We start from the raw sequence: 27,110 nt of genomic DNA on the forward strand, positions 1-27,110 counted from the left end.
AGCCAACAAACTCTATATGGAGAGATAGAGCTGGTAGAAGCAGCAACACAGTCTCTCACACACACACACACACACACACACACACACACACACACACACACACACACACACGTACGTTTCTCTGCAGCAGTTCAGTGATGCGGTCGCCACACACACGCATCATATGCAGTGTGTTCTCAGCATTAAACTGCGTTAAGTTTTGCTTAGTGGACTGGAAACTAAGAATTCAAATGATATTCCACAGATTCAGTATTGCACTGTTATAAAGTTGGGAGGGAGATTGGCAAGAGAAATATTAAAAACAAAATAGTCAAATAAACACAACCCTTATTAAGGAGAACTGGCGCCGTGTGCACTTCCTCACTTCAGAGGATGTGAACTAGAGTCCTTCTCCAGCTGAGCCACTTTAGCCACTTGTGTGTCTTGAGACTTGAGACTGGGGGAGCTGGCTGACTTCCTGTTGGCTCCATCCATCCATTATCTACACCTCTTATCCCTCTGCAGGCTGCCAGCATGGCTGCAGACTCTGTCTGGTTGTGGCATTTATTGTTAAATGGATATGATATGATTTGCAGCTGTGGTCGCAAGTTGAAGATGTACATACTCAGAATGTTTGTGGCTCAAGCATCACTGATCTTTGTCGATGTTACCAGGAGAGCGAGGAGCCAGTGGTGGACTGCCACGTGTTGGACAGCGACATCTCTCCATGCCGCACGGGCAGCAGCTCCGTGAACTCCGGTGACCTGGCTGACATCAGCTCTCTGTCGTCCAAGGCCTCCAGCCTGCAGCACAGTTCGGGAGGAACCAGCAGCAGCACCGGTCTAACCAGGCCGGACTTCATGATGCCGCCCAGCCGAGGGGCCCGATCCTTCAGGTACCACCTCCACCTCCACACTGTCAGTCAAATTCTCGTGGATTCTCTTCGGTGCTGTCCTTACGTTCTCTCTGCTTCACCTGTCTGCTAGCTGCATGCTGAGTCCTGTGTCACTCCTTCACCTTCTTTGACTTTAACCCTAACACCATAATTTCTCAGTGGTTCACTGACCCGTGCCTGCTGCAGGTACAAGTTGCTTCCAGGCATGAGTCTGGGGTCGGTAGATACCCCTCATTCCTCAGCGGGTCGGCTTTTCATTTTGAGAGCATCCCCAGATCCGTGCCTGTGCAACCTGACCGGCTCCGTTCGTCCCCTCTGTGTGTCTGCAGTCCCAGGAGGGGAGGTGGGCATCAACAGAGGGGTCACAGGGGTCAAAGGGCAGGGTCAGTGATCACAAAGGGCAGAGGCTACGGCACCCTTGGGTCCCGGGGCTTCGTCCCACTGACTCCCAGAGGAAGGGCTAGAAGGGGCCGACCTCCGTCCCGCTCCTCCCTGTCCAGGTGAGTCCTCCCTGAGGCTCGCCCTGCACATCAAGAAACCAAGTGATAACAAGCAAACTGCTTGAACCCTAGTAACACTCTCCTTTTCCGCTTTTCACTAATCTCCTTGTACCTAATCTTCTCACTCAAAGCTGCAGCTAATAAATATTTTCACTGTCAGTGAATCTCGACAGTCAGATTTTACAATGATTGATTCATCTTTTTTGCTTATTGTCTGTGAAATGTCTTAAATTAGTGTGAATGTCGATTCTTTAGTTCTGGCTGCTCAAGGTGACGTCTTCAGGTTGTTTGCTTTGCTGTTAACTTTCCAAAAGCCAAAGATATTCAGTTAACAGTGAGGAGAGAGGAGCAACACAAGCGCAGGCTGGAACCAGTAAAACTTTTTCTTGATAAATGACTTTCTAATCAATTAATCAACCAATTAGTTCCACAGTAATGTCTAAAAAAGTAAAGTCAAATATTCGGATTTCAGAATTAATTTTCCAAATTAGCTACGAATCAAAAACAGCAGTGTATTGTTACTGTTGTTTTCTTTTTCAATATAAACCTCACAAACACTTTGAAAATGTGCAAATACTCTTGTTTTATTCATTTTATTATAAAGAGCAGATTGTGTTTGCGTCACCTGCCTGCAGACACTCAACAGCTGCTGGAGAAAAAGAGCCTGAAACAAAACAAAGAGTCACGGCTGCAAAATCTTGTACTGTGACGCTGCTGAATCCAGATGTTAGAGCCAGTTAGTGTGGAGTGATAAATGATAAAAGTTAAATCACAAAAAATAATAAAAACAAAAAGAACCACAAAGGAATATCATAGAATACTAACGGACATGTCGGATATTAGTTTTACATGGTAGATATGAGATATAAGAAGAAGATATACAATAAATGCTTAATTAATTTGTTAATTAATTGTGCAGAAAACAGAATCTTCGTTTTCATATATATACCAGCAGCACTTACATTCAGATTAGGAATATAAATCTTCAATCACATCTCGTATCACAGAACAAAAGTATTTTTCTAACAGCACAACCGAGATGTTTTGTCGATGCATTTGGTTCCACTTCAAGATTATTTATTGAATGTATTGAATTCTGAACAAACAAAATTCTGGCACAAATCCTAATGGGTTATGTGAGAGTTATGGCTGTTTTTCAGTTTAGATGTTAAATAAATTTAGTCGAGGCAGCCATTAGAAAAACCAATCTACATATGAGACATCACCTGGAATTTAACCACTTGAGAGAAATACTAATTATCTTTAGACAGATTAAAAACAGAGAAAAAAGTGCGTTCTCACAGCAGGAGCCGTGTAAATCAGTGTCTGATCAGACCCCGTGTTTCTCTTCAAGGGGAGGTGGCGTTGGTCCGTTGCACAGACTTGGTGCTCATGGCCAGCCACAGTCCTCCTCAGAGGACGAGCCCTACACCCGCATGCTCCCCCCACGCCTCCCCATCAGCTCCACAGACGCCGAGCTCCCCAGCCACTCCGACTCCCTCAGGTCGTCGCCGGAGGAGGCGAGCCTGGCCGGCAGCAGCTTCGTCGGCCTGCGGGTGGTGGCCAAGTGGTCGTCCAACGGCTACTTCTACTCGGGCCGCATCATCAAAGACGCCGGGGAGGGCAGGTTCCGCCTGCGATTCGACGACGGTTACGAGTGCGAGGTGGTGGGGAAGGACATCCTGCTGTGTGATCCCATTCCCCTGGAGACGGAGGTCACCGCTCTGCTAGAGGACGAGTACTTCAGCATAGGTGAGGGAGGAGAGGAGGGGCGTGTAGGATCCAGGTTTAGGTTTATGGGTCAGAACAACATCTGAGCTCAGTGAGAACAGAAAATATTGAGGTTGTTGAGAACAGAAAACAGGTGAGTTCCTCCTGCACAGATCCTCAGTTGGCTGTTCTACCTCAACAAAAACGTGCATTGACATATTCAGTGTCCGTGGGGGAATATCGATATACAGTTTGTACCAATGTATCAACGTCTGGTGTGTGCAGGTGTTGTGAGGGGCCATAAAACAGAGGGCCAGGAGCTGTTCTACAGCGTGGAGCGGGACGGCCAGAGGCAGTGGTACAACAGGACCTCAGTCATCCTCTCTCTGGAGCAGGGCAACAAGCTGAGGGAGCAGCACAGCCTCGGGCCCTACGAGCCCTCCACTCCCCTCGCCAAGGCCTCCGACATCAGTCTGGGTGAGACGACCGCAGCTGGACACAGATTTTGACACATCTTTTATGATGAGCTTTTCTGTGTTTTTGGCTCAGTCAAGAGAAAATGAATCAAAAAATGAAGAGCACTTAGGAGGCGGTGCCGAGGGGGTTTCTCCTTTTATCAGGTAGTGTCCTAACAGAGCGGAGGGGAACCCTTTAGCCAACAGGACACCACAGCAGTGTCGGCGTGGGTTAATCCGCCCTAATTACAAATTAGATTTTAAAAAAGAGAGAGAGTACAGACGCTCATCAGAAACCTGCTCCTGATGCTAATATGCTGATGTTTAGCAGGTTGATTATATGAAGGTCTGATGTTTCTTAGTGTTATTATAATGTGTGTTAATATTAGGGCTACAAGTAATGATTATTTTCATTATTAATTAATGCACAGATTTTTTTGTTTTTCTTCACATCATCATCTTCACAGTCTTTGTACTATCGTTAGGTGTCACTTGGCAATCCATCCAACACTTGTTGAGATATTTTTCTCAAAACACGAATATTAATCTCATGTGGTTTTATTGTTTTCCTTAGATAACCTGGTGGAGGGGAAGAGGAGGCGCAGAGTGGCCCCCGGGGGTCAGAACACTCCCAACCGCAGCTCCTCCAGCAGCCCCCGTACCCCCGGCCCCTCCGGCAAGAGGAAGCTGATGACCTCTGAGGACAACAGGACGCCGGCCAAGAGAGGCCGCAGGGGTCCAGGCGCCAGAGCCGGTACAGAGACCTCATCACCACAACCATGACCACATCTGACTGGGGATTTGGGGGGGGCGGGGGGGTTGTTTTCATATCAGGATTTGCAGTTGATAATTATGAGAAGTTTATCCTTCGTTTATTTTTATTTTTTACTCTTGCTAAATGAGGCTTGTTTGTAAAGACGGCCGTCAGTGGAGCCATGAGTCGGTTTTAGATTTGAAACATTCTGGTGTGAATGGACTTTAATATAAAGTTTTTTAAGTTTTACTTCCTCATGCGCTTTGTAGGTGAAATGATGACTTGGTTTTTAAATGGGTTTTTAGAAAAGTTATTTATTATTACATTTTATCATTATACTTTTTAAAATTTAGTTTTTGATGTAGTGATGATTTTAGATCGTTATGTATTGTGTGGAATCAATGATGTGTGACTTTTGTGCCGAGTGTAACTGAGACATGTTGACCTCCATATGACCCGTGTCCGTCCTCTGCTGCTGTTTGCCGCCTGCTACTGAGACTGAATTGGTAATTAATAACGAGCCACCAGTATTAACATGGTGTTGGTCCACAGGTGGAGGGAGGATGCAAGGTGTATTTCACGGGTGTTTTTGCTTTGAGAATTATTTTAATACATTGTTCACATGTTCGATGCTCAAACGTTCGGTTCAGTCAAATCACAAAAAACATTTTCTCTCTCTCTACTTGTCTCCAACTTGACATTAATGGTTTTTATTTGTCCAGATGTTTCTGCACCTGTTCCTCTGGTTGACTCACACTCTCAGAAGCTTTCACAGGGAATATTTCAAAAGTGTCTCATATCTCATTTCATATCTCCTGGCTAAATAAAGCTTTAAGTGAGGAAATAGTTTTCATTTGTACTTTGGGTGAACTGATCCTTTAAAAAAACAAACTTTTCTTTTAATCTGACCCCTGCTGTTCCCATGTTTTCTACTTCAACATGCGTGTGTGTTTCTGTCCTCAGCTCAGCGAGTCGGTGTGTGTAACACCTCCGGCAGCGGCACAGATCTCCCCGGTCAGTCGTGTGGCGTGGCGGAGACTCACGGCCCGCTGCCCCAGAACACGTCTCTCTTCATGGGCTTCGCGTTCATGCTAACGGCCTCGTCGGAGATCGACCGGCTGACCAACAAACTCACCTGCGATGATGATGAGGAGGGTGAGGCAGACAGTGACCGTGTTGCAGTGTATCCCAGCATGCAGCATGCTGAACAGGCTGAAGCTTCCTTTCCTGCTTCTGTTACTTATTGTAGGATAATTCGTATATTTTCCCCCTCACAGATTACATTCAGACAGGTCCATACAACAAGGCGTACACAGAGTCCCAGCTGCTGGCAGGTGGAGGCTTCATCCTGCCTGACTTCAATGAAGAACAGGTGAGTGCTCTTAAAAACAAAGTAGTTGAAAATGTTATTATTGTTTAACGGCAACTTCTACAGACAAAAGCACGGCTGTGCTATGGGCTCACCTGTGTCCCCCATTGTGGCCAATCTATACATGGAAATGGTAGAGCGAAAGGCCCTCAACTCCTTCAAGGGAACTCCACCAAGCCACTGGTTTAGGTATGTGGATGACACATGGGTAAAGATTAAAACACAAGATCTACAAGCCTTTACCCAACACATCAACTCAGTGGACAAGAACATCAATTTCACAAGAGAGGATGTCAAAGACAATCACCTCCCTTTCCTTGACTGTGATGTCCACCTTGCTGAGGACAGGAGCCTCCACATTGGGGTATACAGGAAGCCCACGCACACAGACCAATACCTACTCTTTGACTCACATCATCCACTGGAGCACAAAATGGGTGTTATCAGAACCCTGCAACACAGGGCTGACAACGTACCAACCTCCACTCGGGCCCAAGCAGAAGAACATAAACATCTAAAGGGAGCTCTGAAAACTTGTGGCTATCCGAGTTGGACTTTTGGCAAAACAACAACACGCTCCAGGAAAAATACCAACACGGAGGATGCTGAGAAAATGAAAGATAAATGCAGAAACTGGTACATCCCAAAGACAAAACACCACACAATCAAAAAAGCAACCTGATATATGCGGTCAAATGCAGTGAGGAGTGCAATGACCTATATATTGGGGAAACAAAACAACCGTTAAACAAACGTATGGCCCAACACAGAAGGGCAAACTCTTCAGGCCCTGTCTCAGCTGTCTACTCCCACCTAAAGGAAAAGGCACACTCCTTTGAAGACAGCAATGTCGAAATCTTGGACAGGGAGGACAGATGGTTTGAAAGAGGAGTCAAGGAAGCCATCTATGTAAAAGTGGAGAGGCCTTCGCTAAACAGAGGAGGGGGTCTGCGACACCATCTATCCCCCATCTACAATGTCGCCCTTTCATCGGTACCCAGGAGAGTCAACAACATAACCTCAGACGACTCTCAACGATCGTCATCCACCAGGGGCTCACCTGACCCTAACAACTGTCGTTCACACGGGATAACAACAGGGTCACCTGACCCTAACGACGGTCGTCTACATGAGACCACTTTCACAGGTACCTTGGTGGACCCACCCACAAGAGGTTAAATACCTGGGTCCTACTCCACTTTCTTGGTCAGACTAGTGCGGACTAGAGAGACCAATACATAAGAACTGATGAAGCCGCTTGGATAAGAGGCGAAACGTCTTCCACAGACAAATACAAGTCCAGTTGCCTTCGATTTAATCTGAGAAAGAGATAACTATGACCTGGACGAATGAGAACTTGCACAGACAGATTATTGCTACAGTATTTATATCTGTAAATGATTCTGACTGTAAGGAGCTGATGTCAGATCAGCATTTATTCCTCTACCTGCTCATTCATTTCAACTTGTGCAACAACAACATAAACATACAAGTTAATGACAGTGTTACATTTTTCCGCGATACTTGTTGAATAGTTTCATTATATTTTACACTTTTAATTAAAGCTGTATTTATCATCTTACTTAGTCTAGATTTATCATGTTTATTATTCCATACTTCTATACTAACCCAACCCTCCATGCATATTGTTGAAGATGTGGTCTTGATTTCAGTGTGACAAATACTCAGCACTTGTCTCCATATTCTTCTTCTGCTGTGTTTGGTTCTCTCCTCAGTGTAAGGCAGCGTACCAGAGCCTGCTCATTGCAGACCAGCACTGCCGTACCAGGAAGTACCTGTTGTGTTTGGCCAGCGGTGTGCCGTGCGTGTCACATATTTGGGTGCGAGACTGCTGCAAAGAGAACAAGCTGCTCAACTACAGGAATTACCTGCTGCCTGCCGGTGTGGGGCTGGACGACGCCGTAGTAGAATGGTACGACGAAGCTTCGCCTTGTGTTGTTTTTAGGTCCTTTATTTTTCACTGGGTGGATTTTAACCTCTCATGTTATCATTAGAGTGAAAGATAAAATCCTGCTGTGATGAAGGTATTTTTTTTAATCCTCAGATTTAAATCATGTGGATCAAGAAATATTCCTGTTACACAGTACAAGTTATTATTCAACTCTTTCCCACCACTTCATCCCTTAATCCCATAAAGACTGTAGCCATCTGACACGTCCTCATTGTTGTTTTGGATGACACAATAAAATTATAATCACTATTCTGCATGAAAATATCAAATAAATACTGTAGAGATTGTACATGTTAATAAACTTTAATATTCTTGATGCACCCTACAAATCAAACAAATTTACATCTGCTGTCACTGGTACATCAGTTGTTGTTGGTGATAGGTGAAACACAGGTGTGTCATAAGGCTGCAGCTAATTCTTTTCTTCATCAGTTAATTTGCAGATTATTTTTGTGATTGATGGATTCATTGTTTGGTCTGTAAAATGTCAAATAGTGTCTAAATACCCAAAGTGACTGAGATGACGTCTTCTTGTGTTTGACCAGCAGCCCAAGACCCAAACAAAGTCTGTTTAAAATGATCTATGGTGAAGAAAAGCAGCAAATCCTGCCATTTAAGAACATGGAAACAGAATATTTGGTATTTTCTCATTGATTTTGATTGAAATTATGATTTTTTTTTTTTGATTGGCTGACTAATCAATTAATCAACGAATCGTTTCAGCTCAAGAGTTAAGCAGCACTGTAAATGAACTGAGCATCAAAGATGACCCATGACAGTAAACCGGATCATTAAAAACGCCCTCCCTGCATTTCACTCTGCTGAACTGACAAATCAGTCTGTTCCCTGCAGGCCCCAGCAGGCCCCTGCAGGCTCCTGCAGGCCTCTGCTGGCTCCTGCAGGCCGCTGCAGGCTGCTGCAGGCCGTTGCAGGCTCCTGCTGGCTCCTGCAGGCCCCTGCTGGCTCCTGCAGGCCCCTGCAGGCCTCTGCTGGCTCCTGCAGGCTCCTGCAGGCTCCTGCAGGCTGCTGCAGGCTGCTGCAGGCGGTTCGTGTTCATGTTTAAGTCAGAAAACAAGCAGATACACAACCTGAAGCTTTTAAGAAACGATGGAGCCGACACTAGATACAAATGTGGCTCCTACACGAACCACACTGAATTACTGTTTTTTTTTCTTAAACAGCAACAGTTTTATAACGAGAAATGGATTAGTGGTTCCAAACAGGAAAGTCGTGTACATACCATGGGAAATAACTTTGCAGAATCCAAGGTGACACCTTCAAATGTCTGGTTTTGTTCAGCCAACAGTCACATAGCCAAAGATATTAATTTATTATTACACATGACAAAGAGAAGCTGAAACCTGAGAACGTGTTGAACTTTTCGCTTTCTTTGCTTGAAAAATGACTAATCGATAATCAAACTAGTTGTTGATTATTTTCCCTTTCAATTGATGAATCTTTACTCAGCTTTAAATACATATTTTTGTTCTCTCCTATCAGGCATCCCCGCAGCAGTCCATTCAAAGCCCTGCGGGTCCTTCTAGTGTTTGAGAAGCCAGTGGAGCTCTGGGCCCAGCTGATCACCATGGGTGGAGGCTCCTCCGTCCGACACTTCCAGGGAGACAAGGACAGCTCAGGTACAGAATCCACAACAAGACGTCCAGACCATGTGTCAAACTCTTTGTCCTGTGACTCTGCTGTAAGTGAGACTTTGTGTTTCCCCATCTGTCTGCAGACATTCCTGCTGGCAAGTACGACGTTGTGGTGACAGACCATGCCTGTCCACCACTGGTAGAGAAAAATGTGACATCGCAGGAAGTCCCGCTGGTGTCTCCTGAGTGGCTCATTCAGAGTGTCATCAGTGGGGAGCGCGTGGGTTTCCACAGCAAGCCTCAGTATCACCACGACTACTCGTCCTAATCTGACTCCACATGTGCAAAATGCCTTCGACCATATTAAATGTTCAACATTAGTTCTGTTGCATGCCTCTGCTGTATATAACTTTATCCTGTCTGTTTTTATGGGATAATAAATTGTGACCCTGGTTTCATTTAATGCAAGTTAAATTTATTTTCTCTACAGAAAATGGTACATGCAACAAGGCTTTAGTATTTACAGTTTATACAAGAAGCATGGAGTCAAAAGATCAGATCATCCAAACTACAAAAACATTTCACTCATGATCCTCGTGGGATTTCACTTCACAAAAGTGTTTTTTCTGCCTCATCACACAACAGTGGAGGTGAGTGGGATTTCGTTTGCTCATGGCACTGAAAAATGACATTTAGAAATTCAACAGCAGCTGAAGTTTGTTTCATAAAGCAGGTTTAAATTAGTTCGGCCTGAGTTCAACATTTTAGGAAATGCGCCTATTTACTTTGTTGCTGAGTCAGCTTCATATTTAACAGAAGTCTCAGCTGCAAAGCAAAATAAATAAAAAAATAAATAAAAAATATTCCTGTGATTAATCTATTCCACGAACAATGAATTTAATGTACAGAGAAGTTTTAAACCTTGGATTGAAATCAGATTTTATGCTCAAGCTTGGTTCAGTTTTTAAGGCTTAATAAAGCCTTACAGAAAGTTAGCTTTGATAATCCAAAGACCTCACTGTGGACAGATGTCACAAGAACTGAGTAACACTGGAAAAAGAAATGACATCTGTTCACAGTGAGGGGTCATCGCTTCTGAAGATTTTTGTCTTTTTAAAAAAAAAAAAAATCTAATTCTGGCTGTTCTCTCTTCTTCCTCCTGTTGTATCGAGGTGATGTTTGATCATCTAAAATAAAAAGGATGCACAGTCAGATGCCACTAGAAGAGATTGAGGAAATGTGATTTCATAATTTTGGATGAACTGATCCTTCTAAAGATAATTTTAACAGACATGCCACATTAACACGGAGAAGACTGGAGGGAGTTATGTACAATATTTTCTTCTGTCCAGTGTGAAAGTTTGGCACAGATGACTTATCTGCAAACCTTGATCCTTTTTGCTTTTAAACGCTGAAAAGAGAGAATTTTAAAAAACTTTTATTTTCAGTTTAGAAGTTAGCATGTGCACCACTGTGCTTTACTTTGAGTATCAGGTATGTTAAATTTTCTGCACCAGGACAGTTTGAGATATGACAATCCTACCTGCCCAGGGTGCCTCCAGCCTGTGTGTAGTACTTGTTGTAGTCCAGTCGCAGTAACAGCTGAGCCAGGTCAGAGTTTATCTGATGATTCCTCACACTTGACAGGATTTTGAACAGTAAGGACGATTGCCGTCTGAAGCCCTGAAATTCAACCGTAGTCGTGTTTAACAAGAGATATTTTTTACATGTTCCAACATTAGACAAATAAGGACAGAAGTGACTCTACCTTGACCAGGATGTCAAGCTGAGCCGTCCCCCTCTCATCTAGAGAAGCCACAGTCTGACTGACCAGTGAGCAGAAGTTATGGCACAGCTCCAGGATCTCATTCAGACAGTGGAACACCTGAGGACAGGAGCATTCAGACAGTCTCTGTCAGAAATAAGGATGAATTTTAGTAGCAAGGTAAAATCCAGCATGATGTGGCTTAGGAATTTATACCGGCTTCAGGAGGATGAAGGACTGGGCGAGCAGGTTACTGAGGAAATGGTCGTGGGCCAGTCTGATGCTCTCAAAGTCCCTGGTGGAGTTGATCAGCTGAAGCAGCTGAGAGAACTGAGACTCCAGGACGTCCACCTGAAGACAAACAGCAGGAAAACAACCCAGTGAAAACGCCTCAGCTGAGGGCGCAGGTATGGTCTCAGCATTGGTAAGGACACAACAACCACGCCACCCCTTCAAAACAAAGAGATAGACTTTTTAATGCCGTCAGTGTTTAACATAAGATCTGAATTTACATTCAGGAATTCCCATATGCAAATTTAATATATGTACATGTGTTGAATTTCCATGTATGAAATATATGTACATGTGAAGTAAAATCATATGCATTTAAAGTATAGCCTATATATGTAAAAATTACATATGAAACCTGTTAAAAAATTGGAACAATATCATATATTGACATATATGTCTAGCTCATAGAAACATGTATTTTAGTATGTCTAAATGTCTATTTGTCTGATGTCTGTTAGACTGTAGGAGGAAGCCGGAGAACGCAGAGAACCCACACTAGCACAGGGAGAACATGTGAACTCCACAGAGAAAGGCCCAGGGTTCGAACCCAGAACCTTTTCCCTGTGAGGTGACACTTCTAACCACTGAACTGCTGAGCCGCCCCATAAATAAATCATCGTATAGTAACGCATAAAAACATAGTACAGTAAGTCATAAAAGATCATTGCATAGCAAGACATGCACATTAGGCCTTACTGTACTATGAAGTTTTTATGACTTATTACATTCATGTATATCATTGTATAGTAAGGGAAAAAAACCTGATGTGCATGTGTTTGGACTGTGAGGAAGCCGGAGTACTCTGAGAGAACCCGAGCTGGCACAGGGAGAACATTCAAACTCCACACAGAAAGGCCAGAGGCCCAGGGGTTCAAACCCAGAACCTTCTCACTCTCAGATTTGTAAACCGAGAGTACAGATTTGCACACGGCTCTTTTTTTCCCCCATTAGATGATCCAATGGGGTCTCAGGAGGAAACCTTCATGTAGCGGACTGTGTTTTTCATTCGGCAACAAAAGAGTCTTTGTGGATTCTGGAAATGTAAAGTAATGTAATAGAAATGATATGAGGCCACAACTGGAGGCAGGGCTGCTCTTTAAAACCGAGTGTACACATGGTTTAAAGCCAGTAAGAGAAAACAGTCTTACTTGTGTTGAGGGAAATGTGCGTTCGTACGCATCATTTATACACCTGGCCCCTCCCTCTGTTGTTACCTGTAAGTAGTACTGCAGGTTGTCGATCAAGAACGCCATATGGTTGCGTAGTCTCCACTTAACAGCATCTGTCTGGCTGGACTTGAGGTGTTTCCTCTGCATCTGTAGAGCCCAGCAGTGCTGCAGCTGTGACTGCACCCGCCGCACGCTCAGCAGGTACCTGAACACCACGTTGTACCTGACCACACAGAGGAGAGTGCGCTCACCAGCTGTTCTCAGAATAACCAGACAAATGAATTAAAGCTACAATAGGAAACCAAATGGGTACACACTTCTCCAAGACAGCAGGGGTGAAGAGGATGTGCAGCGGCCACTGGACCTTGTAGGTGAGGCCGAGAGCCGCCCAGCCTGTGGGAGGGATCTCACGAGGGGAGGTGTCCTGTGGGGGAGTGGCTCCGTCTCTGGGGCCTGACCCCTCTGAAAAAAACAGCTGTAATCATCAACTGCTCTTGGATGCTAATTGAATCAGTCATTGTTGACAGAGATAACGAGAATTAGTTCTCAGAATCGATACTGTGCCTCATGAACAACAACACGAGTCAGATAATAATCTTCCAGTGTGTGTAAAGGTTCTGGTTTGGCTGTAATGATTGGTGACTGATCTGAAGCATTTGTTTTAATATGAAAAGATCTCGTGCACAGAAGCTGCAACATTATGTCAGAAAACTGGGATAAAATAATGATTCTTTCAATTTTCAATTAAACCATTGATTATATTTACAACTAAACTTTGTCAAAAAGAAAGTAGTGAAAAATGAGCATCACAGTCTCAGAGCTGAAGGTGATGTCTTCAAATTGTGTGTTTTGTCTGGACATCAGTCCCAAAACACAAAGATATTTGAAATAACAATTACAGAAGAGAGATAAGAGGCAAGTTGTCACATATCAAAAGCTTGAATTGGACAATATCCTTCTTGATGAACAACTTGATCATTATCAAAACAGTTGGAGACTGATTTTGCTGGCAGGTTCGTAAAAGGCTGAATGCTGTTCTCAGTTCGATGATGAAACCACTGGATGGCTCTAAACACAAAGCAAAAAGATAACTTCCTGCTTTATATTCACTTCTGTTAACACGTCATCATCTGGAAGCTTCCCTCCCTCACTCTCCTAAATAAGCTTCATATCATACAAACGAGCTTCGTTCAGCTGCACACCTTTGTTGTCTTTGCCCTGGTAGTCCACAGTGAGGTGCAGCAGAGGCAGGAGGTTGTCGTCGTCCAGTAGCACCTTATGAGCTGCCTGCTGAAACGCCACATTTACATCTGTGGAACAGAAATCACATGACATTAAAATGCATTTGCTTATTTTTATTTTCATTTGTATTTCCAAGTGTTCCCACAGCTAGTTGATGAGTCAAAACTGAAATACACATTGTCCCTAGTGAGATGTTTTTGATTTGTGTCATATTTGCTCCATCAATTGAAAAAAAAAAAGAACATCTTTATTCTATGGCACATGTCGATTGTTTGTTGGTTAATTCAACAGCTGAATGAATAATCAGTATACACTGTGCATTCTCTGCCATGAGCAGGAACCAGTTTATTTATTGTTCATTTATTTATTTTTAAAACGCTGTTGAACAGTTAGCAGGCACGGCTCAACAAGGCAAGAGAATAACTAAAGAATCCTGCTGTTGCTGCCAGTTAGCAGCTGCTACATGCTCGGCCTCACACCCACTGCTGATGAAACATAATTCAAAGCATCACAGTTGGGTGTGGACACAAGTCCAAAAAAATAGAATACAATATTTTCTCAACATATAAGATTTAATAACCTTTTAGAGAAAGAACATTGTTTTGCAGCTAACTACATGGCCATGACAAAGTTTTCTTTCACCCTCACATTAGTATAAAGACATTGGTGGGGGCTAGCATCATTGCTGCAACATTGCTGTGTCTGTACTGAGCCTTAGTTAAATGCTATCTGACAATGTGTTGGAATCTAATTAAAGAGACAAACCTTCACTTATTCTACTCTTCTAAATAGATCCAAACAACTTTTTAAATCTCTACTTTTTACTTCTGAGATAAAAACATGACACTGCTACTTCTAAGTACTTAGGGGTTAACTGCCTCCTTTTTGCCATGGCGACCATGAGAGCCAGCATTAATTACATTATTTTTATGTTTCCCAATATGTAGCATGGTATTAAGACCAAGGCAACAATTAAACAACTAAACATGCTTTTTGTGCAAAGTAACTACTGAAGATAAAACATTTGACACATTTTAATCAAACATATGAACATTTACCGTGCTCAGTGACGGCTGTTGGGGGCGTCTTCAGCATGTGCTGGGCAAGGTCAATAAAAACCTGGTAGAGCTCCCCACGACCCAGCAAGTAGAAATCTTTAATGATCTGGGTGGGAAAAACACAAACGTCAACAACACTGTTTATTTTGCTCTGATTCACGATCCAGAATTAAGTGTGATGAGCACAAACCTTGAGTTGTTCAAGCAGGTCCGACTCCTCCACCATCAAAGTCCAGAGATGCTGCAAGTCATTCAGATTGTGAGATTTTAATTTGTTCACATCGAGTGTGGTAGGTCACATGGCATTCAGTTAAAAAAAGAAAATTATGCAGTACCACACGAGCTCACCTCCGCCACTGTGCTCCTGATGCGATCGATGAGGTTTTCAAAATCCACCAGGCTGAAAAGAGGCTGCTGTTTGAGTTTGTGCAGCTCAGCAGCAAATATGTCCTCCTGATGCTTCAGTATGGAGCCTGAAATAGACACAAACAATCATGTGTGGTATTGTTTTAGTGACAAAAAGAAATTATGCTTCAACAAGATTTTGGCTTAGATTTATAGTACAATACCAGCTCGAGATGGGCTGTGGTTGTGGTTTTCAAACATCTGGACAGACTCTCCCACAAAAAGGATCTTCTCAGCAACTCGGATGGGAATGTAAGAAGGCAACATCTCTGTTCGCAGGGAGAACTGCTGCAGAGATGGAGCCAACATGTTCTCCTCCTCAATCAGCCTCTGCACAACAACACAGACGGACATAATCAAGACTCTGATTAAAACTGTGCGCTGAGCTCTTCCCCAGTGTTGGATATGGGTCTGTGTCTCTGACTGTGCTTCTCACCAGGTCCTGTAGTTCTCTGAGCTGTTTCCCGCTCAGGCCTCCCAGTCCCAGGTCCTCCTCCTCCTCCTCCTGGTTGGCAGCAGCTCCTCCAGCGCTGGGCCCCTGTTTCACGAAAAACTCCTCGCTTTGGTCCAGCAGCAACCCGTGCAACATCCAAGCTGCCAGCTGCTTGTACATCACACCGTGGCACACTGCAAGAATCCTGCAGAATTGTTTTGGTATCTTAGTGTGACACAGTTAGCATTAATAAGGTGATATGGCAATACAATACACATTGCAACTCAAACATAGCCATAAAATAGTAAAGTAGTTTTTCAAAGAGCAGGAATCAATATTACACTACATTTAAGTTCCTTCCTCCACTCATTTGGAATCACCCACAGTTTGGAGTTCTCACTAAAAATGATTAAGCTTAGCATTAAAGTAACAGTGCTGTGGACTGTCAATCATGACTTGTATGTGTCATCAGAACTGACACCAGAGTGGAAACTAGTGAGTGTGAGGGTCCATCATTCTCCTTCCTCTTCTTCTGTTGTTGTTGTTGTTTAACTACAGGCTAAACTAGTTTAAAGTAGCTAAAGTATCTATTATTCAGATATTTTCAAAAGGTTTTTCAAACTCATATTGCAAAAATTGAAAATTAAATAAATAAAACCACACAAAAAATGATAAACATACAATTTCTACAATGCTTCTACAAGGCTGTACTTACCAGTTACAGGTATTAAGTTATATTTCTATTTAACATTAATATAGTAGTCCAGCCTATTTCTGGACAGATGTAGCCTATGAAACATTTAACATTGGATTAAACTGTGTTTGACATATATTGAGACTGATTTACAGACTTCATTGCTCAAGTGTTTTAGTTCAACATTGTGTGGCGTTGTATTATATTACTGTTGTTATAGAGTAGCCAAAAAACCAACCCATGTTAAATGACAAACAATAAAAATCAATTAGCCATTATTTAAAATCCGCCATCAAAACATCTAGTAAAACAAGGTTATTTGATGCCCCTGCATCAGTAAAAACATCACAAGAGAACACAACTCTTATAGTCCAAATGGAGCTGACTCACTTCTCTAAGGCCATGCGTACAGGAGGAAGACCCCCACAGCTGTGCTTGTACACCGTCTCCAGGATCTGACAGCCATGGATCTACAGCAGCACACACAATACAGAGAGCACACACCTGTCAGGTCTCTTACCCAGCTTTTATTCTAGATAAGGAGATCTAGTTTTCAAGTCATGGCCTCCAAGGCACTCCCTCAGTGCAACCCCAGCTTTTATGCTGTGTTTCAGTCAGTGTTTTTGTTCATTTAGTTTGCATAAAATACATGAACGAGTTACACTACAAGCTTGTTGAGCAAATTTTTACCAAATTTCCACAAAATCTGTGTGAATTTCCATCAACTATGACAAGATAACATAATTAATTGAGCACCAGGAACAAGCCCATTATGGCATGTCACTGCTGATTCCCACCTAGGAAAGAACTTGTGTTTTGTCTTATCTTTTTATGGATTTCTTTGATTCATGTGTATCCTGTTGTGTTTTTAAATCAGCTGCTCTGGTGAACATGCATTCTGGAGGCTTTCTGGAGGAGTGGAGCCCTGGAACAATGAATGGCAACATGACATGAATGCTTCATCTACGGCAGAAAAAGCAAAAGGAGGTCTTATCTGAGAAGTCTGTTTCTAACAGCCTTTACAGCATCCTGTCTTTTTTAATATGCCAACATTTCAAACTTTTTTTTATGATGCTTCTGCTTTTTTTTCTGGCATTTCTACTCAGTTTTGGTGGATGGAATTGTGCACAATTTCACCACAAGATACTTGGAAAAAACCCCTCTGTTAATTTAAGTAATCTGGGAGAAGGTTCAAGTGGAATTACTGGGCTAACTTGTGGTTGTATGAATTTATCTGATGAAATATTTTCCCAATCGTGTGAAAACTTTACACCACCCTTAATTTGCATTTCCTTACCTTCTGTGATTTGATAGTTTCTACCACCACCATCACTGAGGGAAACAACAACTGGAACTTGAGAGAAAAAATAAGGTGTTAAGACATTTAAGTAAAAGACTTTCAACTGAGACTAGAATTTATCTCCTTAGGCATTTAAATAATGCTTTACCTGGTCAAGCTTATAATTCACATGGGATATTGTCAGATGTGGATCTCCAAGGAACTGAAACATATACACAAGTTGAATGAGCATCTTCTCACATGCTTCACCATTCATTATTAATGGCTGTGTCATCATTTTTACCTCTTGTTCAAGGTCCAGCAGGGTCTGTCTGTACGGCTGCAGCATAGAGTCCAGCCCTGTGCAGAAAGCCCGCAAGTAAATTCCATGAAGTCCAGTCTGGTTGGGCTGGTTCGTGTGATGTTCCTACACAACAACATTATGTGAATTTTTCATTTTATGCATTGGACTAAACAACACTCCTAAACAAAGCCACATGCTTGAAACTAATTGAAAGAGAAATCAAAGGAAGGTTAATAATGTGTTCAGTTTTTCTTGGAAATTTGCTTAATGGAGAAGAATAAAGTGAGTAAGATGTGTTTGTATTATTACCAGAGAAACCCTGTCTTAGATAAGATAACTTACTGCGTTTCAGATGCAGCCAAATACCAACCGTAGAAATAAAACTGAACTGATACAATGAATTAAGCTTACAGTTTACATCTTAAATGTGTAAAAGTGTTATCATGTAGGACAGGGACTCACTTGTTGATGCACATGGCCAGTGTGTTGTTCTATGAACTCTGTAAAGCGTATGTAATCTGAGCCCAGTTTACAGATCCGGTTGAGGACACTGGTCTCACTGGGGTGAAGGAAAGGCAGGTCCTGGGACACCTGCAGGTGAAACAACATGGTTCATGTTCGAAAAGAGACTCGGTGTGCTTCTAATTCACAAATGTTATTGTGATGCAAAGAATACTAAAAACACCTGCCCTCATGAATGCAAGCACTCCAAACTGCAGCCTCCAAAATTAAATTAGACTGCATTAGTTTTAGCAAGCTGTACCTACTAGAAGTATATAGTATTTGAAGTAAGTATTCCCTCTCTAACCTTAACTATAATACAAAGACAATATCGTCACTTCAACATGACAGGCCTGTTAAAAAGATAAATATTAAAAACTATAAATTACCGTTAGCATGCTATGTTAATTCATAGCGAGTTAATTCAGAAACGTAGCTGTATCACAGTTTTCAGTATTACCTGCAAACCTGTGCGTTTGTTCCATGTGAAAATGGTCCCCGGGTATCCGCTTAACGCTAGCAACAGCTCATGAATCATTTTAATTCAGCTTGAATTGATTAAAAAAAAATTGGGAAAATACAATATCTCATTCAGACACCAAAACAAACTGCCGCCTGAGCTGTCGCGGGCTAGAGACGTCACGATCCAAAGCATCACGGGATATATGCGAGTGCTGGTGGCTAGCACTCACCACCGGTTCGTGCTTTCCTCCCTTATAGTTTGCTTTGATTTTGAAGTGTCGCAAAACTAAAAGCGGCTGTTATTATTTTTTATTCGGATCGGTGGCGTTAAGTGACGATAGCAACGGAACCGTTGTTGATTTAAGGCTTAAACGAATCTTAAGCGAGAGTTAGCGTGGAAGTGTTGAGCTAGCGCGGCGCTTCTGGGAAATGTAGTTCCTTGCACAAAAAGTAATTCCTGCGTCATCAATCGGTCATGTAACTAGCTAGGAACACCTCGCAACAGAGAAAGCTTGGTATGTTACAAGATAAAATGGTGACTTCATGTAGACTGTTACTCACATTATTATTACGATTGACAGCAAGTTGTAATTGTTAGCGTGGCCTCTGGTTGAGCTAACGTTCCTCGGCTAGCCGTTTGTTAGTTAGTTGCTAAAGTCAGTTTCTCTCTGGAAAACATTTACTTGTTAGCTTAACTATGCTACAACCAGGCAACAAAACACAGCTGTACGCAGTCTAACGCGCTGAGTAGTAGGTTCACATCTACATCAAGTCTTTTGCAGACGTGTTAGGCTTAATTAGTCTGATTCATGCTAGCTGTACTCACTTGAATGCTACACAAATAAACGATCGAGTGAGGGGTTTCAATGCTTCTTATATCCAGTGTTTGTTATTGCAGGGATGGCGGGGGAGAGGAGCGGAGAGGAAATAGTTTCAGAGTACCTGGGCCAGAACCCGCAGCTGGCCCAGTGGGTCGAAACTCTCAGGAGCTACTGTGAGAGCAACAAACAGTGGTTCGCTCGGAGGGAGTTTATCTTGAGAAACATGGAGGCTTTCCCCACAGTGGAGCCTGGAGTCCCCAGCAGCAGTCTTGACAGGCTGCTCTCTCTGTCCATGGTCTGGGCCAATCACGTGTTCCTCGGCTGCAGGTAAGACACACAGACACAGCAGAACTTCTGAAATCGCAGATTGAGGCCCTGGGGTGAGGAGTGACTTGTCTTTGTTATCTTCCCCTCTCAGTTATCCACAGCCTGTAATGGACAAGATCAAGGATATGGGTGAGGGGATAGTTGTGCAAGACCCTCCAGTTCACAAAACAACAAAAGATGGAGCCATGGCCAAAGGAAAGCGGAGTGCGACAACTGGTAATGTAGTGCACATTTTCAATAAAGCAGACTTGTATGGTACAGTGTACGATGTGGCTGAAATCTTTTTAAGTTAACCAGAAACAGTTCATGTGGACACAGTATGAAAAACTAATAACAACTGGGTGTTTATATTGATACACAATGTTCGCACTACTATTATTTTAATGTTTTAGTTTGTATTGTGATATTTGGTTTTGTTGTGTATCCCACCTTTGATGTTTTTATAATATTAAACAAATCACATACAAATGATCTATCATGAGCACAACAACCTACAGTACATAGTAATAATATTACTAACTTATTAAAAGCTGCAATTTGCTTCTTATGTCGTTTATTGAACACACATGTGACAATTTATAATTTGCCATACACATAATCTTTTTGCCATTCCACTTGAGGAAATGTAATGAGTCCAATGAAAAGCTGTCCCAAAGTAAAAACACATCTGTGATGTTTTTCTGGTTAACTTGAATAGCCTTTATAAGAATTATGACTGCTTACAAGCTATGAATACATAAGATGCTAGGAAAGACTCAACAAACTTTCTGTAGCCTGTTATGGACCACCGACATGTTTCAGTGCTCTTTTCTATTACAGCAGGATGTCAACGTAATTACCTAGATGCAAGTTTTTGTTGTTTAGACACCCACACATGAAGTCTGTTTCCTCATTAAATACTGTTTCTTTGTGCAATCAACACTGTCGTAACTGTTGTGTCATCATTTGCAGAAGGCGATGCTGACAGCTGTGTGAAAAGAGCCAAATGTGGGTCTAATGAGCCTGACAGTCGACCTCCTGGCAGGACAGCCACACGGTCAGTGAGTCAGAAAGCAGGACCTCCTCCACAAGCTCCAGCAGAGCACCAGCCTTTCTTCAACCGCCTCTACAAGGCTGTGGCATGGAAGTTGGTCTCGGCAGGGGGCTTCGGTCCCAACCTGGACCATTTTGAAATACTTCGTAGCTGTGTAGAGTCATGTAAACAGACCCTGACCTCCGTGTTTGTGCCACTGAAAGACATCACAGGCCTCCCTGCAGGTCGCACACAGAAGGAAGGCCACGTGTGTGAAATTCGCTGTCAGACTGTCTACATGGGCACAGGATATGGGCGGGATGAGGCTGCTGCTAGAGCCATGGCTTCCAAAGAAGCCCTAAAAGTCTTTCAGGGGCGAAAAGTGACAGTAAAGATCTGTAGACGGAGATACAAAGGGAAAGATGTGGAGGATTTGATGTTGTTGGACGAGCAGCCTCGGAGTCAGGGCTTTCCTCCTGCACTCAGCTACCCTTTTCTGGATGAGCAGCTGGAGGATGGTTCTTCGTAGAGAAGACAGACTGTGACATTTGCCCTGCTGTGATCCCAGTCGGAGCATCGACAAGTGGCATTTACTGAATGGAGCTACTGAAGGAATTCATAACTGTGTCAGGACCAAACTGTTATGCAGCTGAACATCAACTAGACTTGAGAATCATTAAGTACCTAGACCATTAACTATCATGACACATTTCCCACATTACTTTAGTGTCATAACAAAGGTGATTCGTTATTTGACAAAAATCTGTGATAAATCACCAAAACAGGAAAACAAAGTCCTTAAATCTGCAAAAACCAAGAATCTTATACGGTATTGACTACATATTCCACCTCTTTCAGTTTTACAAAGTTTTATAGACAACAGTGTAACAAAGTGCGTGGAATTAGAGCATGTGCCATCATTTAAAAGCCAAACAGCCATAAACTGGCAAAAAGCTCAACTGTCAGAGGGCGAAACAGTTTAAGAGTTAAGATAAAGGCAGCTTAAAATGCCACCTTAATAAATTAGAACATTTTACTTATGTGATTATTTGTCCCAATTTTTTTTTTTTTTTTTTATACTCCAAACCACTCACTTTGTTGCATTTTTGGTTTGTTTAGATTACCACTATTCACTTACAAGGGAAACAAAAGTCACATGAACAAACTAATTACTTGTCTTTTACAGTTTTGATCACCTGCCGTTCTGCCATGGTACAGATTTTGGCAGCAGGATGCAGTCAAAACTAATACAGTCACTGTAACTTTTCCTGAACATGATGGACTTGTCTGTTATGTGCATACCAGTTGAGAATACAAACATACCTGAATATTAAGTATCAAACCAAACTTTATTTTGATACTTTAGTTTCTGTAACTATAAGTGACTGTTGGAATGTCAGATGTCAATATTTTTTTAATATTTGTTCCCATTAACCCAGTCAATTTTAGGGTTGTCGCTTGAGACAGGTTGGAGTTGCATTCCCTAATGATCCGCACTTTAATTGTGTTAACACAGGACTGGGCCTTGCTTGTCTTTTTTAAGCCAGAGAAATGGTGGTGATCCAAGTTGTGTAATACGAGCTCCAGTCAGTCCAGTTCTTGATTAAAACTAGGAGTTCAGTTGTTATCTTCTGAACAGTGATTTAACAAATAACCACACACAGAGTTTCTGCGGTCAGAGTAATGCAAAGTTTTGATGGTTTGAGTTTCATTTCACTGCATATGTGCAGAGTTTTCAGCTTTTGTGTTCTTTTCAATGACTTGACCAGCTACAGTACCCATCATACTGTACACAGAAGTACTAACGGCTACTGCTTTTATTTTATTTCATTTAAAATAATTATTATTTGAATGATTAAAAAACCAAAACAGCCAGACCCACACTATGTTGAAAATATTGGGGTGTCATAATTAAGAATATTCATTTGAACACAGTTAAATCCAGTGTGTACAGTTATGATGTGTTTGGGGGTAAAGTGCTGCTGTGATGTGATTTTTTTGTTTCTTGATTTCCAGTCCAGTTGAAGTTGAACAGGTTTGCATTGAAGTGTGAGTATCTACACTGTTCTATGTTACTGTACGTTTACACCAGTGGTCCTGTTTCTATATATTTTTTAAATAAACATAATTTAAGCAAGTCACGTTTATTTGGTTTTCTTCTGCAGAGAACGGCACCAAGCATTATCATGACTGCACAGTTATTCAAAGAACATTTAATAAAAAATAAACCAAACAAGATTTTAAACAATTATATAACAGCAAACAACTATTTCCTGTGTAAAGATATAGTGGCTTCCTGAGCAGAGAATGAAGTCACACCCCCGCTGAATGTGTTGTGATCTGAGTTGCTCTGTTCTTTGTTTTGGTATCAGGTCTCAAAAGATCCGTCTGCAGCCTGCAACAGTCACAGTTACACCTATTTCCCATTACATCGGGCGCGTGCATGTTAGTGCATGTAAGAGTCCCTCCCTCATTAAACCATTGGCTCTTCCCACGTTTATAAACACTCAGGCACCGCCCACAGGTAAGATGGCGGTGAACTACCACTGTTCAGGTTGAAGCTACCTGCCAGAATTTCCTCCACTGAAGAAACCATGTTTTAATCGTAAAAGGCCTAATAAAGGCTAATAAAAAAAGATATAAATGGTTTTTACCGGCTCAGTGTTATTCTTAAATCCCCTGCAGTTTAGTCCAAGGCTGAATTTCTTTCCCAGTTCAACTGTGGCGCCAATACTGGACTATAACAGCCCCAGGAGCCGCTAAAGGAACCGGCCTCTCTTCTCCTCCACGTGTAAGTAACTTCACGGCTACATGATGCTAAATGTCTGTTTTCATTAGTGACCGCTACATGGCAACGTTAGCTTAAACTTACTGTTTCCGATGCTATGCATGTGTTTTGGCACATGTTGCTATCGCTAGTTAGCTAACTGTCAGTGTTGCTGTGCTGTCAGCTGATGGTTTACACGAGGTAACTTTATTCACTTCTTGCTGTGAGTTTGACGGCCAGCTTTTACCGCTGCACGAGGATGTTAAGAAACACCTTGCTGACTGGGGGACGTGAGGTTTTTTTGGCTGAAGGAGCGTTTGTTTTGGTCTGAAATGCTGGTGGTTCAGTGCGACATCTAGTGGGAGTGACGGTCGCTTACAGAGCATTTAACTTAATTCACTTGGAGAATTGCCGACAACTGCAAAACGTAATTCTTGGGAGTTTTATATGTTGAATTATGTCACATACTGCCTCTCATTAGTGATGATTGGCAAGTTTAGACACCCGTGAATAGGATGACGCAGTTCCTCATTAGAGATGGTTAAATAGATGTTAGCGGTGCCGGATCAAATAATTATAAACTAAGTGATTTGAGTGACATTCATGCCTGACCTCCCCCCACGGAAGAAACGAAGCTATTGTTTATATCAACAGGACGCCTTCGGCCTCATCAACACAGTTGACCCGGCTGTTTATTCACATGGCCGCACTGTGATTCTTCAGTAGACAATGTGAACACGAGCAGTACTATGATCCGGAAACATGGCTGATGCTTAAAATAAGCTATTTCCTACTCTGTGGTGACAGGTGGACATGTCACGTTTGTGTACGCAAGAGGAGCTTATGGTTATGTCAGTGTCTTCCTGTAAAAACCTTATATTATTGGGGATTGTACAAATCAGGGTTTGTTTTGATCAAACTAATAATAAGGACACTTACAACACTTTAAAGCACCAACTTTCAGAATAAAAAATGGTTGGCGTGTGAGCAGTGGTACACTCTTATGAAGGGACTTTCTCCTACTTACAGCCAAGTGTAAAAGTCACATTTAAGAGCAACTCTCAAGTGATCGCATGTATGACCGGAGAAAGAATAATAATATATAATAATATATTATAGAATAATAATAATCAGATATAGACAGACCAAACATCTGCTATATTGTACATGCTGTTCAATGACAGAATGTAGAAACTGCCAATGTGTTCGTCTGTGAGTGTTGTAGAAGAGGGCAGGTAGCTTGTTAAATGGCTATAAAATTACGAGAGCACAGATGTATTAGGGATGATTGAATGCTACAGACATGACCAGACTTGTGGTGTTGTATATTGTGGCTTTTTTTGTTACTCTTTAACTCAGAAGACATCAACGTTCGCCAGATGATTCATTATTTTTTTCAATTCATAGACGGCCTTATACAGAAATTTCCACAACAGGAGGTAGATCAATAGTTTTTATTCTTGTGTGAGGAAAAGAGAAGGTTTTTTACATGCATCTTTACCTTATGTCCAAAATGTAGCTTTTAGCAGTTTGATAAATATGATCAAACCATGCTCCAACTAAAGCTTCCCAGTCTGTATTTCACCCTTATAGAATGTGTATTTTCAATTTCTAAACAGCGAACAGTATCATGTCATGGAGGTCACATTTTGGAAATATACTTATATAGTTTTATACAGTTGGTCTCAGGCTGCACCACTAGAGGGCAGCAGTGCTTATTATGTGATTCTGAACTTTACAGTGGGACTTCCTGTTGTCTGTGTCTTCATGGGATCCCAGTCTGACTCCATGATGTTGAGATCAGGGCTCTGTGGGGGGCAGACCATCTGTTGAAGGGCTCCTTGTTCTTCTTGTCTCTGAAGTTCTTTATGACTCTGGCTGTTTGTTTGGGCTTGTTGTTCTGCTGCAGAATTAATTTGGGACCAATCAGACGCCTCCCTGATGGGTTCTTGTGGTGGATAAGAATCTAAACATCTAAAGTGCCTCAAACTTCTGCACAGTATGGTGTAACTTCACCAGGATTATTCTCTGTTTGTAATAAAACGTGAAACTTAATATTTCCACTGAAATATGAATCCATCTCCATGTAAACTGATCTAAGGTCTTTTAAGTCCCAAAACAAAGAGACATTACCTAACAACCCAGACACGCTGATATAAAGTATCGCATACTAAAATGATAAAGTGCAGTGTAACATAAAGTACAGTATCTCAATCTACCCTGATTCTTTGTGGTGTACTTACTTGTTGTTCTCCAACATACACGTGTCATGATAGTCTGTGGTATTTTGGAGTAGCATGTGATGTGTTATGCTACTTTTTTGTGGTACTTTTATTTACATTCGTTGGCTTTTTTTTTTTTGGTACCATGCAATACACTTTGTCAAAGGCTTTGTTTTGCTTTGTGATATTTGTTGGTAGATTATAGTACTTTGCAGGAGCCTGTGATGTGTATTGGTCAGCTTAATGAAACTTTGCTTTATGGAACATTTTTAGTAGTTTGTGGTTGTGGTACTTTTTTTTTTTGCAACACTTTGAGGCGCTTTGTGTTATTATGGTACTTTGTGGCACATATTGTTGTAGTTTTTATACATTATGTTACAACAGTAGCGTGTGATGAGTCTTAATAAAAGAGAACTTATTTATTTTGGTTCTTTGTAGAACCTTTTATTGCAGTTTGTACAGATTGTGCCACTTTTTGATTATGGTGTGTGGTTTGTTTCTGGTGCACCTTTTTGTAACTTTGTGGCCCTTGTTACTTTGGTATGTCTGTGAAGTGTGTGTTATTATTGGTACTTTTTAGTACACTTTGGGCACATTGTGATTCTTTGTAATACCTCATTCACCACCTTGTGTTTTCTTCAGTGTCAGTAGTAATTACTGCTTTTTGTGATACCTTTAAGTTTATTTTTGGTATTTTGTTCTACTTATATGCTTTGTGATAGTAAATGATTCTTTTTGAAATCCTATATTGTAATTTGTGGTGTTTTAAAGGTGCATTATGGTACCTTGCATGTGATTTGTTTTAGTAACACTAGAGACTGGACTGTCCTGTCTTTGATTTAATATTATATTTTTCATTATATCTTCCATTTATTGGAGAGTAACAAGAAGAGGAATAGTGGTAGTAACAGGTAAAGAGAGGGGTATGACATTCAGCAACATTGATTTATTTATATGTGTCTTTCATGAGGAGTGATAATAACAGTCATGGCCATCACATTACATGAGGTTTGTACTGTATATGCAGACACACAACAAGAGGTCTGTGAGCATGTGCACATATTATTGTTCACACCTTTATAAATCAATTTAAATGCTTCAAGCATTGTCTGGTGTTGATATATTGTGTGTG

General features: G+C 41.8%; 3 protein-coding genes across 12 annotated transcripts in view; 2 read left to right on the forward strand and 1 right to left on the reverse strand.

The window, feature by feature from the left end:
* tp53bp1 (tumor protein p53 binding protein, 1) overlaps positions 1-9,689 on the forward strand; it is a 21,068-nt gene extending 11,379 nt beyond the window's left edge. For 6 of the 9 annotated variants that reach the window (XM_087174554.1, XM_087174551.1, XM_087174553.1 and 3 more), the window contains 10 exons: positions 654-874; positions 1,204-1,374; positions 2,729-3,126; positions 3,370-3,561; positions 4,114-4,293; positions 5,257-5,448; positions 5,571-5,665; positions 7,399-7,595; positions 9,135-9,271; positions 9,370-9,689. In XM_087174554.1, the coding sequence (XP_087030680.1) occupies positions 654-874; positions 1,204-1,374; positions 2,729-3,126; positions 3,370-3,561; positions 4,114-4,293; positions 5,257-5,448; positions 5,571-5,665; positions 7,399-7,595; positions 9,135-9,271; positions 9,370-9,554 (1,968 nt within the window). In that variant the 3' untranslated portion in view covers positions 9,555-9,689. Of the gene's footprint in view, positions 1-653; positions 875-1,203; positions 1,375-2,728; positions 3,127-3,369; positions 3,562-4,113; positions 4,294-5,256; positions 5,449-5,570; positions 5,666-7,398; positions 7,596-8,179; positions 8,442-9,134; positions 9,272-9,369 lie in introns of those variants that run through there. The other 3 variants (XM_087174556.1, XM_087174558.1, XM_087174557.1) reach the window with 2 other exon arrangements.
* Positions 9,680-19,070, reverse strand: tubgcp4 (tubulin gamma complex component 4). The gene is made up of 18 exons (XM_023408389.2): positions 18,828-19,070; positions 18,329-18,457; positions 17,867-17,989; positions 17,732-17,785; positions 17,581-17,637; positions 16,674-16,753; positions 15,593-15,794; positions 15,321-15,486; positions 15,100-15,224; positions 14,942-14,992; positions 14,752-14,857; positions 13,654-13,761; positions 12,769-12,913; positions 12,497-12,674; positions 11,208-11,342; positions 10,995-11,111; positions 10,770-10,909; positions 9,680-10,637 (listed from the first exon to the last, which is right to left on the reverse strand). The coding sequence occupies exons 1-18, from the start codon at positions 18,903-18,905 to the stop codon at positions 10,631-10,633; spliced, it is 2,001 nt and encodes a 666-aa protein (XP_023264157.1). The 5' UTR covers positions 18,906-19,070; the 3' UTR covers positions 9,680-10,630.
* A 147-nt stretch (positions 19,071-19,217) lies between these two features.
* cdkn2aip (CDKN2A interacting protein) lies at positions 19,218-23,126 on the forward strand. 2 transcript variants are annotated; one of them, XM_023408391.2, is made up of 4 exons: positions 19,218-19,344; positions 19,728-19,977; positions 20,069-20,193; positions 20,929-23,126. In XM_023408391.2, the coding sequence occupies exons 2-4, from the start codon at positions 19,730-19,732 to the stop codon at positions 21,516-21,518; spliced, it is 963 nt and encodes a 320-aa protein (XP_023264159.1). In that variant the 5' UTR covers positions 19,218-19,344; positions 19,728-19,729; the 3' UTR covers positions 21,519-23,126. The 2 variants fall into 2 exon arrangements, with proteins under 2 accessions (XP_023264159.1, XP_023264160.1); XM_023408392.2 differs by lacking the exon at positions 19,218-19,344 and adding an exon at positions 19,414-19,579.
* The last annotated feature ends 3,984 nt before the right edge of the window (positions 23,127-27,110 follow it).

Source organism: Seriola lalandi, unplaced genomic scaffold (assembly GCF_002814215.2).
Source record: "Seriola lalandi dorsalis isolate HSWRI2012SDOR001 ecotype SW California unplaced genomic scaffold, Sedor1 jcf7180002054361, whole genome shotgun sequence".
NCBI lineage: Eukaryota > Metazoa > Chordata > Actinopteri > Carangiformes > Carangidae > Seriola > Seriola lalandi.

Excerpts from the sequence above, each read along its gene's own strand:
- tubgcp4 (XM_023408389.2), bottom strand. The coding sequence starts at position 18,905 with ATGATTCATGAGCTGTTGCTAGCGTTAAGCGGATACCCGGGGACCATT. Across the intron at positions 14,993-15,099 it reads TCAGGAGCACAGTGGCGGAG|CATCTCTGGACTTTGATGGT; the intron begins GTGAGCTCGTGT and ends AATGACTTGCAG. Across the intron at positions 12,914-13,653 it reads CCAGGGCAAAGACAACAAAG|AGGGGTCAGGCCCCAGAGAC; the intron begins GTGTGCAGCTGA and ends TGTTTTTTTCAG.
- cdkn2aip (XM_023408391.2), top strand. The coding sequence starts at position 19,730 with ATGGCGGGGGAGAGGAGCGGAGAGGAAATAGTTTCAGAGTACCTGGGC. Across the intron at positions 19,978-20,068 it reads CACGTGTTCCTCGGCTGCAG|TTATCCACAGCCTGTAATGG; the intron begins GTAAGACACACA and ends TTCCCCTCTCAG. Across the intron at positions 20,194-20,928 it reads AAAGCGGAGTGCGACAACTG|AAGGCGATGCTGACAGCTGT; the intron begins GTAATGTAGTGC and ends CATCATTTGCAG.